Raw genomic sequence first — 20169 nt, forward strand, 5'->3', positions numbered from 1 at the left:
GCTGCACTCTAATTGATTATTAGAAACTAAACTTGCACCCAGTATTACGTGGAAAAAAGAATATAAAAATAATACTTCTTATTCATTAAAAAAGTGTCCACCCAAAAATTAACTAACTGAATATTTCAGCAAAAAGTTATTGCCTTCCTCAGCAAATATCGTTTTAGAAAACTATCACTGACTGCGGAACTATTTCCCATTTAATACCTTGATATGTGTTACCCACTACGTTCTTGACTGTGACTAAGTTAAAACGGAATGTAGTTCTACAGAAAGTTAGTATTATGAAAGGCTATGTGCTGAGGAAGACAGCAACTTCTCACTGAAACTTTCACCCTACCACTAAATTTTGGGCGCCTTTGGAATATGTTCAATATTGAATATGCACTTTACTAAATGAAGCAGCTATTTCGATGTCTTTCATAATATAACAAAACTGTCTCGAGATCGGTTACAACTGGAAATAAGTACGGAGACCTGCAAAATATAGGCTATATACACATCCAAGATAGACTATCTTGATACACCCTTGTAACTTTTAAAACCAACGGACAGAAAACAAATTTTGTACGATGCAAATATCACCAAAGGGACATTATTTGACATACTCTGTGAAATACCACAAGGTTAACAGTGTTATCATTTTCAACCCAAAAACTTTTTTTTTTTTTTTTTTTTTTATTTATTCTTTTCTTTCTTCAAACTGCACTAGTCAGGTTATTACAAATTTCCGATCAACAATTTAAATGAAAACTTAGAATGCTACATTTATTATTTAGTGCTATAAATTCGGGATGCTATAGTATCACAAACATTCGAATTCTGAAACCCTCTACATTAGTAATAACGTGAGAGACGGGGCAATGCATAACCAAAAGTACTTAAGTTACTACTACTACTATAATCATGATATAATCGATTTTGAATGAATAGGAACAAAGTTACAAGGAATTGAAAAGCTGACTTTTTTCAAAAGCCCTTATTTCCAAAAACTGCTTAGATAAGTATAGTATCCTACTGCACAGATGGTCATCAACAGATATGAAGTGTGCTACTGTAAGTTTAGATTTTAAATATATAATAACCTGACTACTATCAATTGAAAAAACAAATATGCGTTGGTAGCAACACTATTAAGTTTGTAGTATCACAAACTATCCCCGCCTGCTAATGATTCCATGATACGGTACAAAATGTCAACGCCTTTTGATAAGTTACAAGGGCGTATCAACATAAATGGTTCACCCTCTAAATAATGCTCGAATATTGCACTCTTCGAATAATAATTAACATTTGAACAACTGCTTGTACAATTATTCGAATAACACAAATTATTTGAATAATTTCAACAGCATTAACGTACATCCCTTTCTCATCCTGTGACAACGGATTCTACTTTTGCCTGGAATTAAACTATACATAGTTGTAAATCAGTTCGTAGTGACAAGCTGAGTTTGTAGATCTCTTCTAGTTAAAAAAAAAAACTGCCTACTAAAAAACCTCATGAATCGATATTAAACAAAAACCAATACGTCGAAATGACAGTTTATGAGGCTATACATAAGGCATCCGTTTATTGACATACGTACCGTAACTAAAATCTTTCAAAATAATCGCTTCATTTACAAGCAATATAAAATAAACGAAGGGGTTAACTTTACAAAGCCCGCTCCAGCCTGTATACTTGCTCAGAAACTAGAAATTACACTATTGATTTTATAAAAATGGATCAAAACTTCCCAACCTTAAGTTAACCCGTTCCTACTCCTATCCTACTCACCCCCTATCTTAATCTACGCTACCCTTTTAAAGCGGCCCTACTTATCGATGCGCAGCTGGAGTATGTATTGCAAAATTTACCCTAAATGAAACAAGGGATCCGAAAATCAAGAAGTGGTCACAGCTTCGTATCCTTTACAGGGCAAGGGTGCACTTTAAACAGAAGTGATTTTATCACGTTCTTGACATGACGCAAGGTTGGAATAAATAGGATAGGGTCGGGTTAGCTTAGGGTTAGGGAAGTTTTGACAAATTTTGTTAAAACTAATACAGTGTATTTGCTCGTATTGCTATTTATTGTATCGGTTCATATGAATGTTCTGCACAAAATGCACTCTTACCCTTTACAGAAACAGTGAGATTATTACGTTTCGCAGCTGGTAAAGCGCCTCATACGTTACAGGACTTACTTCTTATTAGTTTGTTACCATTCAGGTAGTTACTGCATATTTAATCGATCCTTGGCAACATTTTTTTCTTTCTAAATCACTGCTGACTTTATGAGTTCAGGGTTAATCTGTCTCTGAATTCAATAAAAACAAATGATACATATAAGCAAGAACAGAGTGGTTAGAATACAAATCACATTATTTTCTCTCTTTGTAAGAGGGAGGCATTAGCATTATACTTGCTAATGTGACGTTTATATATATATTCAACTAACGTGTAAATTTTACAATACACGCTCCAGCTGCGCATCGATAAGTAGGGCCGCTTTAAAGGTCAAGTAGGGTAGGGGTAGGAACGGGTTACCTTAAGATTAGGTAGTTTTGACCCATTTTCATAAAATTAATAGAGGGTAATATATCGTTTCTAAGTGAGTATACCAGCTGGAGCGGGCATTGTAAAGTTAACCCCTACTAATTTGAGCGAAGTTACAAGCAGTTTAAATACTTTAATACTGAAGTACAATCCAAATAAAACTTATTACTAGTAATTCTTTGTAAACTGTTCAACGGTATTATGTACGTAACGTTTATGAACGTGAAAAATTAAGCTACAAAGATGAAGATTCGCATGGAAAAGAAACTAAGACAAAATTATCGACATTTTTAACACACACACACACGCAATTTTGATTCCATATAATTCTAAAAGGATGACAAAGAGCTCATTAAATGAACTTCTGCTCTTAGTATTGACTGGAAACGGCGTCTCCAGTCTTCGCTTTATTCTCCAACCTGCTTTTCTCCGACAAGCATAAAGCATAAGCAACACCAAACAACCGTTGGCAGCCCTGATTGCACTTCAGTGTGACTTTGTTGAAACCATGACCCACAAACTAGCGGTCGACAATTCAACTAGGTCTACTCAAATAGGTTATGCACCAAGATAATTTAATTAGGAAGAAAAATAAAATCGGAACTTACCAATAAACCAGTCTCAACGCTAGGTAATAAAGTAAGTCTGCTTCCATCGACGAGTTGATTTTCCTGTAAGGTACCCTCCCTCAGTTGCCTGTGAATAAAATATAACATTACTTGTACATAGATATTATATTGGAAGTTTTAAGCTTTCACGATAGTAAGTATAGCAAAGTAACTGGGCTTTTAACTTTACTAATTAATTATATCCTTTAGACTTTCCGATCACTTGCTCAATCAGAACAGCAATGAAATTAAGTTCTTTACATCAAAGTGACTACAACTTTGTTATTACGTAAACTAAGCTATCCTGCGAATGTTTTCTTCATTAGCTACATCACACAAGTATTAAAAATCTATTTTAAGGACTTTACTGTAAAGATACACTTCCACGTCCACAATTGCCCTGGGGAAAGGGGAGAGAAATCGTGATCAAATGTACTCTTACCTGTCCCGGTGAAGAAGACATATCCTTTCCTTTGGCACTTTAAGTTTCTTCGAAATTAGTTTTTTAAGATTTTCGACACTTTCGGTTTTCGAAACTTGGAGATCAAACTGACCCCCTGTTGTAGGGGTTACTTGTACAGTAATAATTGCATATGAACCACCACAGCCACACCCGACGTGAGAACTGGATTTTACACTATCACTGGAGGAACTTCCACCACCACTCTCCATAATGTTAACTTTTGCACTCGAATAATTAAACTTACAATAAACCACTTTTTGGACACACAACCATCACACCACAACACCAACACACTTGTCCTGCAACTGAGTCATTGACTGACACAGCAGCGGAGCGATGCGAACGTCGAATAGCTTCGTTGTTTGACCGTGGTTTCGGCCTTGCTCGTCTGCAGTGCTGCCAACATTTTGTTGCGTTGCGGATTAGAATCCTTCCCCCGATTCCCTCCCCTCAAGCAACTCAGGTACAGCGAACTAATCACAGTGGCAACTGGCAATGCAAGAAGCGCAGCTCTCAAACAGGTGTTCGGAGGGGCGTTGGAATTTCCTTAGGGTAGACTCGAAGCGGCGTGGGGACGAAGATCTCCTCAATAACAACAACAAAAAAATCTCTGCAATAGTTATTTCTTCTTACACGAATGCGCATATCGGCGGCGTCTTTTCACATGATTATGTAGGCCGATTATGAGAAAAAAAACATTCCTGCAAGGGAGGGATTGTAGAAAAATGTTCTACTAGGATCGCAGTCTAAATTCTATGCACAAAATTCGTGGTAACACTTCCTTCGAAATCAAAAATTATATACTGCAATGGCGGAAACAAAAGTACAGTGAACTCAGTCCTACGAACGCGATGACGCACTCCTCCAGCAAAAGCATTTTTTCAAGGACAGGTAAGTCTGAAAGAACGCGTGACTTTACGGGAGTGGCTGGCTAATAACAACCAAATGTATAGAATTTATACAAAAATCATCCATAACATTGACTCCGTGTTTATTATTGATATTTTAATATCGTATAGACGAAACGTACTTCCTAGAAAAATAAATTAAATGAAATGAAATCTTTATAAGTTTTACGTCCCATGCTTATGCCGGCTAGGCTAAAGGAGACGGTGATGATGAGTAATGAATCAAATGGTGGAATGAAGAAAGTGGGAGGAAACGGGAGAACCCCGAGAAAACCCGCGAGCACGGTGTTTGTCCACCACGAAGTCCACACGGCGCGAGCTGGGATCGAACCAGGGACCACAAGCACCGGAGGTGAACGCTCTACCACTGAGCCACCGCGCCCCCGTACTTCCTAGAAGATTTCATATTATTTTGTTTGTTTGTTTTGTCCATGTGGCAATCTATGCTTTCTAACTTGGAAAATGAAAATGGAATAAATTGCTTTAGTTTAACGTCCCATAATTATGCCCTTTATGCTAAGGGAGACGATGATTAAGGCAAGTTAATGGTAATGGAAGAATTGGTGGTATGAGAAAGTGGAAGGATACAGGAGTGCCCCGAGAAAACACACGGATGCTTTGTTGTCCACTCAAATTTACTTGTCCGGATATCGAACCAGGGACTCATCAGTTGTAACTTTCTAACTAGGAAATAAATATCCATGGATAAACATATAGAAATATCCAATAATAGGTTATTGTATCAAGGTACTGTCCTAGCATTCGCATTAAATATAGTTTGCCAGGTCTTACGTTTTTCTGCCCTCATAAAACGATTTCTTCCTTTTTGTTTAATAAATCAAAGAAATGATAGTCCTGGATACTTTAAAAATGGGAATTTATCTCTTACACACTGTCAACAACGCAATCCAACTATGTGATGTGCTAAAATGTAGTAAAAATTTATCTATCTATTAAAATGCTACAATAGCAATTAAAAGCGCCTGAGCTCCAACCTATAACTTTGGCTTTCAAATCTTTCATTTACGGTTATGTGTGATTTCACGTTTAACAGAGACAAACATTTTGAGTATTTGTACTTTAAATAGTCTAAATTAGTTAACTATATCTTTCTCATAAAGTTTATAAGATAAAATTATTGTTCAAAGCCTTTGTATTTTAATAAGCCTTCTCTAAAATCAATGCATGTGAATTGTGCTTCCCGTCCGATGTTTATATGTTTGTGGTCAATCCTTTCGACAATGAGATCTCGGAAACTACAGGCTCTAGATAGATGACGTTTTCACTGATCGATTGGAAATTTTGCGTAGATTGTCCAGTTCTAATTGAATATTTAAAAAAAAAACACGGCCATTATTTCTTTATTACATTTTTTAGGGTACACTGGAAGCGTTGAAATTAAAAAAAAAAAAGCATCATATCCTCTACGTTATACATTCCAACAGCACAATGTTGTATATTGGGGTTGTATATGTCCCAGGCGTTTGTTCCATGGGCAAATAATAGTGAAAAAGGAAGGATAACCATTTCTTGAGTCTAAGATAAATCTTTATTTTTTGAGTGTTTTGCCCAATGAACATCATATATAACTGACATTATAATTAATTGTATATGTAATATATTTGCTTGTTACATACTGCATGCAAGAAGAAAGAAAACACTGGTCATACATGAATTAGAAACTCCAACCGGAAGTAGGCTCAAATCTTGCAAACAGTGCGAGAAATTGAGAAAAAATAGTCGAAAAAAATCTCACCTTTATGATACCCCTTGCCGATTTTTTTAAAATCAAGACGTCTTTCACTTGTGTCTGTAAAGGGACATGTACGTATGTTGTGAGAAATGATAATGAGATTTATGCTCATATGTGAATGATGCGCTGTGTAGAGAGCGCAGGTTCAGCTAGTCTGTATTTTAAAATGCTAGATTTATGTTTGTCTCCAAACAAAAGTTTATAAGTTTGTCTCCAATCTTTGCGATAATGAGATTTCGAAAACCACAAATGCTAGAAACGTGCCGTTTCACTGGTCAATTCCAAATTTTGTGTAGATTGTCTAGTTCTAATTGAATATTTAAAAAACTTTTCCGCTATTTTTTATTACATTTTGTAGGGCTACACTGGAAATGTTGAAATTATAAAAAATAAAGTATATCCTACGAGTTATACATTCCAACACAATATGGTTGTATAAATATGGGTTGCATATCTCCCATGCGTTTTGTTTTATGGCCAAATGATAATGAAAAATGAAGATATAACCACTTCCTCAGACTAAGCTGAATCTTTATTGTTTAGAGTGTTTTGCCCAATGAACACCATATATCAACGACTTTATAGTTAATTGTGTATGTAATATATTTGCTTATTACATACTGTATGCAAGAAGAAAGGAAACACTTATCATACTTCAACCGAAAGTAGGCTCAATCTTGCAAACGATGCTATATTCAAAAAATAATCGAAAAAAATCTCTCCTTGGCACCTCTTGCCGGTTTTTATTAAGACGTCTTTCACTTGTGTCTCTAAAGGGACATGTACAGATGTTGTGAGAAGTGACAAGGAGATTCATGCTCATATGTGAATGATGCGCTGTGTAGAAAGCACAGGTTCAGCTAGTATAATATTATTTTTTCGTATTTGTTTTGAATTTTTAAATGAAAATGTCTTAATTTCAAATTAAAATTATTCTGCTTTACTACTGAAAGCATAATTATGTGTTTGTTATACAGGAATGTATCCCAGTGACGACACCAGCCTTAATTTCTAGGGGGACAAACAGATAGGGGCATACCCGTATTTATATATTTTGTGCCCCTGTGCTCTAAATAAGTTGCGCCCCCTCCCGAAAACGACCAATATTAGAGTTGAATTCATAGTTTTTGGGGTCGCTGAGACGAATAGTGAGAGTTTTAATAATCAAATTCAACTTCAAGGTCATACTCTACTTCCCAGGGAGGGAGCGAGAGTTTAAAAGTAATCAAAAACGACAGATATTAGTGTTGAATTCATAGTTTTCGAAGTCTCTGAGTTTAATGGTATCAGTTTTCATGATATTCAAGTTCATCCTCACTCCTTGGGGTAAGGGTGGGAGAGGATGACTCTTTAAAAATAATCAGATTAGGTAGCCAATTAATAACTACTATAACTAGAGGGAATTAAACACATTAACATATTTTCTCGCCCTTGTGCTGGACTCTGTGTGTTGCTAGTTTTAAATATTACTTTATTGTGAATCTTACAAAGAACTCCACAATTTTGCCGTCCTGTGCTCGAGCACAGAATAGCACTTACCTAAATACGGGCCTGGATAGGGGCAAAAACATTTGAGTCAATCCATTTGAAGTCGTCCGAAGATTGTGAAAATGGTTGCTCGACTATTTCCGAAAATTATAGAAATTAAAGTGTGATGAACCTTGTGTATGAGATCAATAACATGATTTAAGTTGTCGTATGTATAAGTGTTCCTGAATGGCGGCCATTTTTGACGTCGATATAGTGCCATTTTTTGCATTTGCAAGCGTTTACGAAAACTACAGTTGCTCAGGACGTACTTAAACTTAAACGTGTAACTGTTTAACCAACTACCTACTTTTCAGACTTCCTAAGGCACTGTGAATAAAATGGAAAAAGTCAATGATAAAAGACAGCTTTTGAGATCCCTTACATTTGATTGGCTATTCTCAACCAATCCCACAAATTACAATGCAGTTCAATCTAAACAATCCAAAAGGTAAACAAACTCTTTAAACTACCTTCCCCCCCTATTGTAAGATATTAAAACGTAAACTAATTGCTTATTTTGCCTTCCTCCCTTGTTTTGACATAGAAAATACATAAAAGCTTGTCGTATAGCAATCTGAAATAATCCCTTATAACTAGACGAACTGTTAAGTCCTGCGAGAGATTTATAATTTCTGTAATAATTTCTTCGAATACACCGTGCTTTCAGATTTCTTTGATATTCTCAAGTGGTGAACATCCTCTTTCCATGGTCGCCCGATGGGAAGGCAGGGATCGCTCCCCTAGCTCACGAAAATGTATACATAATATAGCAAACCACGTATATTAAATACCAGATATACCAGACGTGATTCAGCAAGCATGAAGATGCCCCTCCCTAGAAAATTTTCTTCGGTCGCCCCTACCTCTTTCTGATTTCTTTCTTATGCCATAAACATATTCAATCTAAACTTATGCTCTCTATCATTTTAACATGATTTTTAAATTATATTAGAATCATAAATAAAGGCAGATCAACTCTAAATATTTAGTTTTTCCCCTTGAAATATTGTTAATGTAATGAGAGCATTCTCACGTATTAAATTCAGGTAGAGCGAAATTTTTCATAGTACATTTTGTAAGGTTCTAAGTCACATTAGTATGAAGCAAGTTAAAGAAGAGAGAACCTTATTTCTTCCATTATCTTAGTGTGAACGAATCAGTAATTCATAGGGCAGTTAACAGATCGAATCGGTCGCTCATAGGACAGTTAATAGTTCCTGTCGCTAATAGGACTGTCGCAAGTGGGGCGACACACCAGGAAACAACGTGAAGCTCGTATGTCGGTGGAGGATATTACCCTCCAGACAATTAACTGATTTCATCTTAGAAAAAAGAAAATGGAAATATTCAGTTATATCTGTGTACGCTTTTACCTGAAAGAAAATGTTGAGACACGTTGAAGCTGAAATATACTGATTGCAGTTTTAATGGTAAGAATTGCAGACTGGTAAAACTTACGTGATATGATACACGCAAAAATTTAACACTGCATTTAAAGTTTTATTCTATTCATAGCAGAATCCTCTTGGCCTACCTAATCTTCCGGGTTTCTTATTGATTTTCTTTAATTCAAACATTTACTTTTCTTTATATCTAAACGATGTAAATATTCCTTTGCTATAATAACTAAACTCCCGTTATGTTAATATCCGTGCAAGTTGGTGTGGAACACTAGCTTCGTTATCAGCTCCTCTTAGTTTTGATGTTAACTGACGACGGCCGAATTGAATCACAACTAACAACTATCGTAAGTATGATAGGAGAAACGAAAGAAAGTAATAACTAAGAGAAAGAAACAGAAGAAGAGTAGAATGGACGAAAGAAAGAAAGAAAAAGAACACAGTTCTTACATGGAATGAAATTTGACAAATACAGTATTATTTCTGAACAAAGAGCATAAGAAAATGGAAAGTCAATGAAATTGTTAGAAATGGTAGAAAGGATTAGTCCCTATTGTTGTACGTGAAATGAAAAAAAAAAAAACTAAAAATTTATTTCGGGGGTCTTGAGACTGATAGCCCTCCCCATAAATACGCCACTGTCTCTGACAAGGGAAGAGAGTGAGATTATATATCGAAGTGGAAGATGGTTTATATACCAATTGAAAGCACTAATGACGTCTATTACGAAACTGTAATATTTTTTTCCGAATGCATATACTGTGAGAGTTATATGAATATATAGGGTGTTCAGAAAGTCCGGTGCCACCCCAAGAAATCGCAAACGGTGAGACAGATGCCAAAACAAAACAAAAAAAAAAACAAAAAAAACTATTGTTTGATCATTTTATAAATACAACGTATCAAAGCAAAAAATGTGGTCCCAGGCCCACTCGCAGGAGCCCAGGCGGCGTCCAATTCAAAAATTGCAAATGGTAAGGGGCTCAAGTAGCATATCGTTGGAAAACTGTTAAGAAATGAAAGAAGAGGGAACGCGTCTCGACTCTCTAAAATTACTCTATGCAAAATGGCGGCCGGTCAAAATGTCAGCAAAAACGTCATTGTAAAGCCTATGGCTTCCAAAATAAATCAGAAACGGTGCGACAGATGCCAAAACAGAAAAACACGTTGTATCATCATTTCGAAATTACAATGATTGAAAGTAAAAATATTTGTCCCAGGGTCCTCCGCATGGTCCCAGACGGTGTCCCATTCAAAATTTTCAAATGGCAAGGGGGCTCAAGTAGCATATCGTTTGAACTCTGTTGTTAAATAAAAGCAGATGGAACAAGTTTGGACGCTTTATGAGATCATGCTCTTTGAGATCAGTAACGTCTAAATAAATTATATAAATAAACATAATAAAATAAAAGCCAATTAAGAAATAAACTAAAGAAAATAAATAACATTTGACATATTTGAATATAGAACTGACTAGTTAACATGTAATGTATACAATTGTGGTACTTGCGCTCGTTGTCTGTATTATCAAGTGTAAAATGATTCAAAGACAAAATTTTCTTGCATCTGGAAAAGCGAATACGTGAAAGTGTCTCACAATGACAAGTGCCGATTGCAAAATGGAGAGCAAATGTGCTCGGAGAATAGAAATGAGGATGTACACCAATTTCCAATGCGGCTTTTATTAGTCTATTGGTACATGCCAATGTATCTTGAGTTCATTTTATTATGCAAAATGGACATGTGCACTAGATGGTGATCTCTTCGAAAAAGTTTGTAATCACTACGGCTCGAGTTTCACAAAGTATTCTAGCATTTTTAGGTAGTTTTACCAAGTTCCGAAACCGTAGACATCAAGTGATTGACAAAACCTTATGCATTTCTTCGGAATGTTTTCTGCAAGCTGTGAAATATCTTGAAGTTTGTTGTCTGGAATTCTTACATGATTAGTGAATGGTCCCCAATGGTCGAGCAAAACAAGATTATCTTCTGTCGGTGAAGCGGCTTTGACAAATTTGTCACAACCAGCTTGTGTCATGATACCACTAGGTGAAGTGTCAAGGACTAGATTTTCTTTGACCATTGTTTGGCTTCGTTCTGCAGCCATTCTTGATCTTCAAAGCATGACTTGGTAACAAATGTTCCGTCTTCTTTCATTTCCCAACAGCTTTCCAACGATATGCTACTTCACCCCCTTACCATTTCCAATTTTTGAGTCGGACCCTACCTGGGACCCTACGAGTGGCCCTGGGACAACATTTTTTGCTTTGATACGTTGTAATTTTAAAATGATCAAACACGTGTTTTCCTGTTTTGGCATCTGTCTCACCGTTTCCGATCTCTTGAGGTGGCAACGGATTTTCTAAACACCCTGTATATTCCTATAACTCGCACAGTATATGCATTTGGGAAAAAAATCATTACAGTTTCGTAATAGGCGTCATTAGTGCTTTCCATTGGTGTATAAACCATCTTCCACTTCGATATATATAATCTCCCTCTCTTCCCTTGTGAGTGTTCATCGCCTTAAACCTACCTTACATGAATTGACAATTGACACAAAACCACAATAATTCTGACCTTCAAGGTAATATAAAAACAAAAGAAATTCGTGTTTATAGTCTATCCCCTATTTCCTGATAAAATTTGAAATTATATTTTTTGGCACTTTGGTATTCTCTATTTATTTGTATTTCCTAGCAGTTTATTTGATAAGAGTAAAACTTATAGGTTTGTCTGGTGGCTTCGCATGTATAGTTTGACTGTAATATCCCAGAGATCATCCAATTAAAAATGTAGTTCAAGAATTGAATTCTTTCCTTAAATGCTTGTAAAAATAAAATAAAATCAGTAAATAAACGCATAAGTCGCTATTGAATGCTGCAATCGTAAAGTACATTAAGAAACTATTTTATTATTTTCTTCATAATAATTAGCTATATAATCGTCCCAAAACAAAGCAATCCTTCTTTGAAAAATCTGCTGCAGAATTCTCTCGGTCTTGAAACAGTCTTTTTCCCGCAAAAAGAAAAAAAAAACCTACAAGATCGTCTCTTCCTTTCATTCAGCGCGGGATCAACACAGAATTTACAGGCTAGCTTCCTATTTCCAGGCCAGCTCTAGATATTTCGACAACCTATGCGAGAAATATTTCGGCGCTCCCTGATTTAGTGATATTACCTTTTTTGTTTAGGTAAAAGCTCTTTTACCTGAACAAAAAAATACCCTCCTGATCTGAACATAAGTTAATGTTCTTTCGATTTTAATCAAGTGCGTGGTAAAGCATGCAATAATGTAGGTAACTTGAAAATAATGCTTTTACATAACTGTTGTAGTGATTGTTCACCCTATTAATGTTACAACTCCGCTAAGCAAAATTATAATAATAACTAATCCGCCGCGTACCCCGCCCTTAAACTTTTCCGTCCTAGGAAGCTGGCTAATTCGCTTATAATGACGAGGCGGTTCTGCTTATTTCCTTTCCTCCCGCTCGCCGTAAGGATATAGAAAAGGAAAGACAGCAGTAACTAAAAATGTGATTAGTACTTTGTACGTAATCTCAAGCGTTTAAAGGGCTATGAAAAAAATCTTAAAGGGGCTGTGAAGGATTTGTTCTGAAAGAACCAAATAGGTTACTTGAACAGCGGATAACATCAAACATTGTGACATGCTACGTTGCGATATCTCCCATGAACGTAAATCAGAACTGCAGGGTCCATATTAAAATACCTCAAATTTGTGTTGGATCATTCCTCATTCATATATTGGATTAAATTTTCATAATTGCTTTTTTTTTTCTTCTAAATTAATTGGGAAGATACGTGACTTTGTGACAACACTACAGAAGCGCTCCTGCTTAAAAGTATAATTGACTCCTGAATATTTGACTTCTCTTAATTAAAATATTGTCCAAAGATAAAGCACATCCGTATCAGTCGATAGACTGTATAGAACTGAACAAAGCAGGATGCTTATGGCTAAATTCACATGCGTAATTTTTGAGAAGGTAAAAATATAAAAGAATGTGGCGCTAAAAAGGATATCATTCATTGCTATTAATATTTGATAGCTTTTATTTTACTGCAAGGAATGTTGTTTATTTATGTACTGTGTATGTAACAAACTACACCGTTAATTAACGTTAAATGTCTTTTCTTATCGGTGACACACGTATTTCTTTACGTATACACTGCTTGTCATTTTTTTTTTATTATTATCGGAGTAAATAGTATTATTATTTGTATTGTAGGACAAAACTTGTAAATTTAGAACTATTAATAAAATATGAGATTTTTAACATTTTGCTTTCAAGCTCAAGTGAGCTCCTACAATTTCTATTACCTATCTGACCATCTATCCTCAGAATATAACCGTCACTTTGACTTGAATTGACTACAGTTCAACTTCAACATCACCGCCACCAAAGTAAGTTTTTCTGACACCCCTACTCAGTTCCTTAGTTTTTAAGTTTCGTACTTTCGCGTCCTTATTCAGATCCGAGGTTATGAAGAATGGGGCCTACTATCAACGTGGGCTACGAACTACGTCCGGTGCTTCAAATCGGTGCAGTTGTCAGACAGTATAGTCCTTCCCTACCACACCATCTCGTCTTCAAGAGAGCTGGATTACAGGACCATGCCACCTTCCCCGATTGACTGGAGGTATTATGTCATTAAAAACTTACTTTCTTGTTATTGGAGTATGCACATGCAAAAATTATTTGTGATTAGTAGTGATCGGATAGTAATGAGGAAGAAGAAAGAGTTATAGCTATTACAACGGAACTCGTTTTGCAGCTTTACAATACATTCTTTCAGAAGAGGAAGGAATACCTTTTGACTTACAATAATAATAGAAACAACAGTCAAATTGATTGCACTTTGTACTAAACACAATATCTTAACGAAATTACACTGTGTTCACTGAATTGCGATCATCTACCTAATACTTCGTTGGCCCATCTTTTGCTCAGATGACGGCCTGGGTAGAGCGTGGCATGGTTTCTTGTAGTTGCCGATATGTTTCCACGGGGATCTGACACCATATATTCCTTATCTCACAATGAGCCCACAGATATCGATGCAGGAGTCATGGTGCAAAGAGCTCGTTCCATAATATCCCATGAATGTTCTATAGGATTAAGATCCGGTGAGTTAGGTAGCCAATTCACATGCTGCAGCTCCGTCGAATGTTCCTTAAGCCAATCAAGTACAGTCTTGGCTTGGTAGCACCGTACATTGTCGTCCTGGAAAAAGCCGTCTTGGTGTGGAAGTTTTGATTTGTAGGGTGTACGTAATCTAACACCTGGAGATACACAACGGATGTCACACTATGGTCCATGAACACCAACGATCCCAATCTATGCCAACAGAAGCATTTCCAAACCGTACAGGCGCCGTTGCAACATTACTGTACAGAACACACCTTGCACAAAGGATCCATTGCTTCGTGCTGTTGGCGCCACACATGCACACGCCCGTCCGAGAAGAGTAGCACAAACCGTGATTTATCGGACCAACACGCCCTTTTCTAATCATCCACGGTCCAGTTAGCATGTTCCTGCGCCCAAGTACGACGAAGTCGGCGGTGACGAGTCGTAAGGAGTGAGCCGTTCGCTGTGGAATTTCATACACACCAGTGTACGCCGTGAATGGTGTCGCAATAGCAACGAAGGAGCAAAAAGCGTCACCAAAGTGGAATGCTACAGTGACCTTTAATGTTTGTAAAGCTAAGTGCAAAACTAATGGATACTGTAATATTCAAGTGTAATATTACAAGTGCATATGCTAACAACCGACTATTGTGACAATGAAACAGAAGTAATATGTGACAAGATTAGTGGCATATTGCATCAGGAGAGAAATAAGACCGTCATAGTAACAGAAGACTTCAATGCGTAGTGGGAGAAGAAGCTGCGAGTAAGGTGGTGGAACCATTTGGACTAGGTAGAAGAAACGCACGGGGCCAGATGCTTATCGACTTCTGTAGACAACATATGATGGTGACGAATACGTAGTTTAAGAAAAGAAAAAACTAGACTATACATGTGGAAAAATCCAGGAGATAATGCCAATTTGATTACATCCTTGTCAAGTAATGTTTCAGCAATAGTGTAAGAGACGTGAAGACTGCCATGAGCGGACATTGATTCGGACCACAATCTCCTTGGTGAAAGTGCAAACCTGATTAAAGACATAAAGAAAAATGGGAAGAGAAATCGAAATTGGAATTTCGTGCGACTAAGAAGAATGGATAGTGATGTGAAAGAAGAGATCGAAGAAACTTTCTGTTCAATGGGCGATATGGTAGACAGTATAGACAATAGCCGGAGAAAAGTTAAACAGATTCTACTATACACACCGCAACATGGGCAAGATGGAAAAGGCATCAAGCCAACTATAGGTAACTGAAGCGATCCTTTAGAAGATGGAGGAACGCAGGAGGGCGAAAACCATGGAGATAAAAAAAATACAGAAAGCTGAATAATGAATTGGAAAGAGAGATTGTCAAAACCAAAGAGAAGTACATGGAACAAATATGTGAAGAAATAATGGAACTTCAATGGAGCGGCAGATATGATCTGATGTATCAGAGAGCACAAGAATTAGGAAGGAAAGCTAACAAAAGCATACCCACGTTCGGGATCAAATATCAAGATCATGTAGTCACTGACCATCAAAAAATCCTTAGAATCTGGGAGTAATACACGTAGGATCTACATGACCCATGAACTGCCCAAAAGATATTGCGATCGAAGTAGAGGAAGAGGTGGATGATGAAGAAAAAGGACCTAGTATATTGAAAAAGGATGTGTCTCTCGCCTACATTATTTAATATTTATCTAGAAGAAATAGTGAAAACAGCCTACAAGATGAAGACGGCATTAGAGTAGGAGGTAGAATGATTAGGAGTATACGGTTTGCAGATGATATGGCGCTTGTTGCAGAATCTGAAGAGAAAATCAACAAGATGTTAGAAAACTTTAGGAAGGACTGCGAAGAATATGTGATGAAAATAAATGTTAGAAGGACAAAAAGCATGGTGATTGGAACGAAGGAGTTGGTGTCAAATATAGAAGGGAAGTAAATAGAACAGGAGACTAGTTTTCGATGTCTAGCAAGTATTATTAGTAATGATATGAGGTGTGAACGTGAAATAAAAACAAGGATACGAATGGCGAAAGAAGCATTTACAAAGTCAATGAAGGCATAGCGTGACTGTACTCTTTTTAATGATAAGAGAGATGTATAGGACTGCGGAAACTTCAAAGGAATCAAACCAATGTCACTTGCGATGAAGATTTCGGAAAAAATGTAGATGAGCAATTACGGGAGGAAACATCAGTAGGAAGAAAATAGGAATTTATGCAGGAAAAGAATACAAAGGACGCAATTTTAATACTAACAAGGGAAAAGCAGACATTGGTAAATGAACTTCGTGACCATCCTTCGCGAGGTAGTAGTGAACATTAAAAATATTAATACTACAAGCTGGGAGAGCGCAATAGCCAGAAACAACGGAGAAAAAGCGGCTTAAAGATTCCGACTGGTGCATATATGATACGGCGCGTAAATTTATCAAGTGACGATGTGGCAGAGTGGAGCGTCTATGATCCCCGTGAAAAAGGTCCCGGGTTCGATTTCCGTTCAAGTTTTTCTGTTTTGTTTTTTGCTTTAACAAATAAAGTAGCCATTTGTAATTACAAATAAAATATTAATTCACCACAAGCTTATAACGCATAAAACAATACAAATGTTCAAACCAGTTGTAAAATCTTTTAATGTTCATATTAACTAGCAACTAAATGTAACTTATTCCGTAAATGTATTGATATCACAAGTTATATTATAACCGTCACCAGGTTATGTAAGATATTTTTGTGGATGCTCTGTATATTTTGGAAAAATAGAAATCATTCTCCGATTTATACTTTATTTTTTGCGACGCAAATCATTTCTTTCTTCGATGGGAACTGCTAGTAGCCGATTTCTTTCCCACGAATTAGAACGAAAGAGTGTTTCATCGTTCACCTATACATATATGTGAAACGTTTTGCGGTGAGATTTTAATGAGTAACAAAGACCACGTTCATTTAGTGAACTATATATATGAAACTCGTATTTCTATTACTTGAATCTTCAGTGTTTCTTCCTTACTCATTAATATACAAAGACTACATTATATAGTTATTTGGAACTAATTGTTTTCTTCAATTACTTATGAACATAGTAGCATGGGCAGCTTCAACTTAACCAGACTGTCTCCTAGCAATATTGTTCAGCCGCTTTTTATCTAGAAGTTCTCAGGGTCGTTTCCTTCTACATTGTGGCCAATGAACTGTGAATTAACGCAAATACTTTCAACATTTAATTTGCATATCCATACAGGTGGTTTAACCTGATCACGTTTTAAAATGAACTGCCAACATTGACCACTTGGTGAACCCAGCTTGTACCTGGAGCATCTCAACTCTAGGAGTTTTCTCCGCGTGTCGATACAGCAACATGGTCGTTGAATTCGCTATAGATTTAACCCTACAACCATAACGTGCTTTCACTAGGACATGTATCACAACGTGATGTCATATACGACCCGAGTCAGGGAGTAGTTGTATTAGGTTAGGTTAGGTTAAGTAAGGTAAGATTAGGTTAAGTAAGGTAAAGTTAGGTGAGGTTAGGTTAGGTTAAGGTAAGGTAAGGTTAGGTGAGGTGAGGTTAGGTTTGTTACGTTATATCATTTTATACTCCTTGTATAACTTAGGTGTATAGTATCATCTTATACATTTTATATTTGTGGATATAATTTGTTTCTTTATTAATTATACAAGATAGTGTAGAATATAAGTTCTGCATTGTAACAATTTTAATTGTTTTCATTGTTTGTTTTACTTATTTGAATTCTTCTCATAAATCATCTTTCGTTGTAACAAATCTGCAACATCATCATTATTAGCATCAGCTTTAAATTCATCCTTTTCTTGTTCATCCTGTTCCTCATTATTCTCATTTTCACATACTACTTCAACATCGGACATAGCCTCATCTGATTCATCTACAACGCATACAAATTCTTCCTGACTCAAATACCTTCTTGATCTCGCCATTTCTAAAGGAATTTGATCACTAAAATATACTTCGCTATATGGCTGTTCAAAAGAAAAAAATGTTTCGTTAATCACAACGTGGGTTCGTATACGACCCCAGTACTCAAAACACCATAGAAATTGCCCCACTAACACAACAATGCAACATGCACTTTCGACAGCATACTCTGCACTAAAGCTAGACGAAGTATATTTCACTCTGACAACTGAGCAGGCGCAGAACGCATTTTATATGGAGTGGGGTCGTCGATGGCCCCACGTTGTGATTGTAGGATTAAGTAAAGAAACATACGTCTTGTAGCCGCCCAAAGACTTCTACAGCGGCTAGCCTCCATTTAGTGAAGTCCCGGATCCGCTGACTCAGTGCGTATAATTAGTAAACGGCCGTACCAATGTCCTAAATTACACATTGCTACAGGGGTGTAGCCAGCAAGTTTGTGTAGGAGGGGCCCGTCGTTTTTGAGGGGGGGGGCAGCTACAATGTACAAAGTTAAAAAATGTGTTCCTGCTAGTGTTTTTGAGGCCTGAAAGAAAGGTAAATTTTGGTTTTCTTCTGGAAAACTAAAAACACTATTTTAGCTTATTATTATTATTATTATTATTATTATTATTATTATTATTATTATTATTATTATTATTATTATTATTATTATTATTTTCTCCATAAATTATATTCAAGATAGTTTTTTTACGCTTAATCAAGAACTTCTTTCCGGGACCAAACGCTATACTTTTGTGCATAACTATAAAGGTAACCAAGAAAGTTCTTTCCCTTTTCGTGGAGGTCTGTGTTCAATTGGACCTCACACCGTGAGTTGAAAGCGAGTGGAGATAAGGCGGAGGTCAGTTGTTGGTGTGGGTATATCCAACATACTACCTGATTGTAGCAATTCAGATACACCGTGAACTTCCTTAAACACAGAGGGTACATGGGACATCCACAGAGCGTCATAAGAGCATGTATGCTGAACGAGTTCAGATGGAGGTCAAACGCCGCTGTAGCGGGACAGAAGATATGCCAGGTCTTTGGTGAGGGTGTCGTGACGACGCGGACAGTGCAGCGATGGTTTAACAAGTTTAAGGACGATGACGAAACACCCGAAAACACCACGTTCCGGAAGACCAACACATGTACAGAGAGGAACTGGGACTACAATTTAGTTTGTGGAGAAACCATTCGGCAGCACATCCATCAACTTGTGAAGCACTACAAATTGGGTCGATGGGTCTCACATGTTTTGACTCCGGGCCAGAAGGCAACGCGGCAGTCGCCTATGTTTATTTACTGGTTCGGAGCCATTTCTGGACAGGGTGTTGACATATGATAAAAAGTGGGTCCTATACGAAGCTCCACGGCGCCGTCATCATTGGTTACAATCCCATGAACCGATTTCAAAACGGCCGAAACCAGCACTGTACCAGAAGAAGGTCCTTCTGTGTGTTTGGTGCATCGTGCATTGGGAACTGCTACCAGCTGGTCAGAGTATCAATGCAACTGTATCAATGCTCAAGAAAAACTCAAAACTCTGGAGCCATCACTTCTGAATTGCAAATGGGTCCTCGTTTAAGGAACAACGCTAAGTCCCACGTAGCTAGGATGACTCAGGACGCCATTCTCGGCCTTGAATGGGAAACAATATTGCAACCACTATATTCTCCGGGTATTGCACCGTCCGATTATCACCTGTTCCATTCTTTGGACAATCACCTTAGAGGACGCCAGTTCAAATCCCTAGTAAAAGTCCAAAATGCACCTGATACCTTCTTCGTTTCACGGCCCACCAGGTTCTACCGCGATGGATTCCATGGCCTTCCAGAACGTTTTCAGAAGAACGTCGATGCCGATGGGGATTATTTTTGATC

The 20169-nt window shown here is 37.1% G+C and overlaps 1 protein-coding gene across 2 annotated transcripts in view; it reads right to left on the reverse strand.

Annotated features, from left to right (window-relative positions):
• Positions 1–4095, reverse strand: part of LOC145673215 (midnolin-B-like) — a 100199-nt gene extending 96104 nt beyond the window's left edge. For both annotated transcript variants that reach the window (XM_081742699.1, XM_081742698.1), the window contains exons 1-2: positions 3592–4095; positions 3150–3237 (exon numbers count right to left, since the gene is read on the reverse strand). In XM_081742699.1, coding sequence (XP_081598825.1) covers positions 3150–3237; positions 3592–3821 — 318 coding nt within the window. In that variant the 5' untranslated portion in view covers positions 3822–4095. The remainder of the gene's footprint in view (positions 1–3149; positions 3238–3591) is intronic.
• Positions 4096–20169: the final 16074 nt, after the last annotated feature.

The sequence above is a fragment of the Thermobia domestica genome, chromosome 16 (assembly GCF_964235325.1).
Source record: "Thermobia domestica chromosome 16, izTheDome1.hap1.1, whole genome shotgun sequence".
Lineage (NCBI taxonomy): Eukaryota > Metazoa > Arthropoda > Insecta > Zygentoma > Lepismatidae > Thermobia > Thermobia domestica.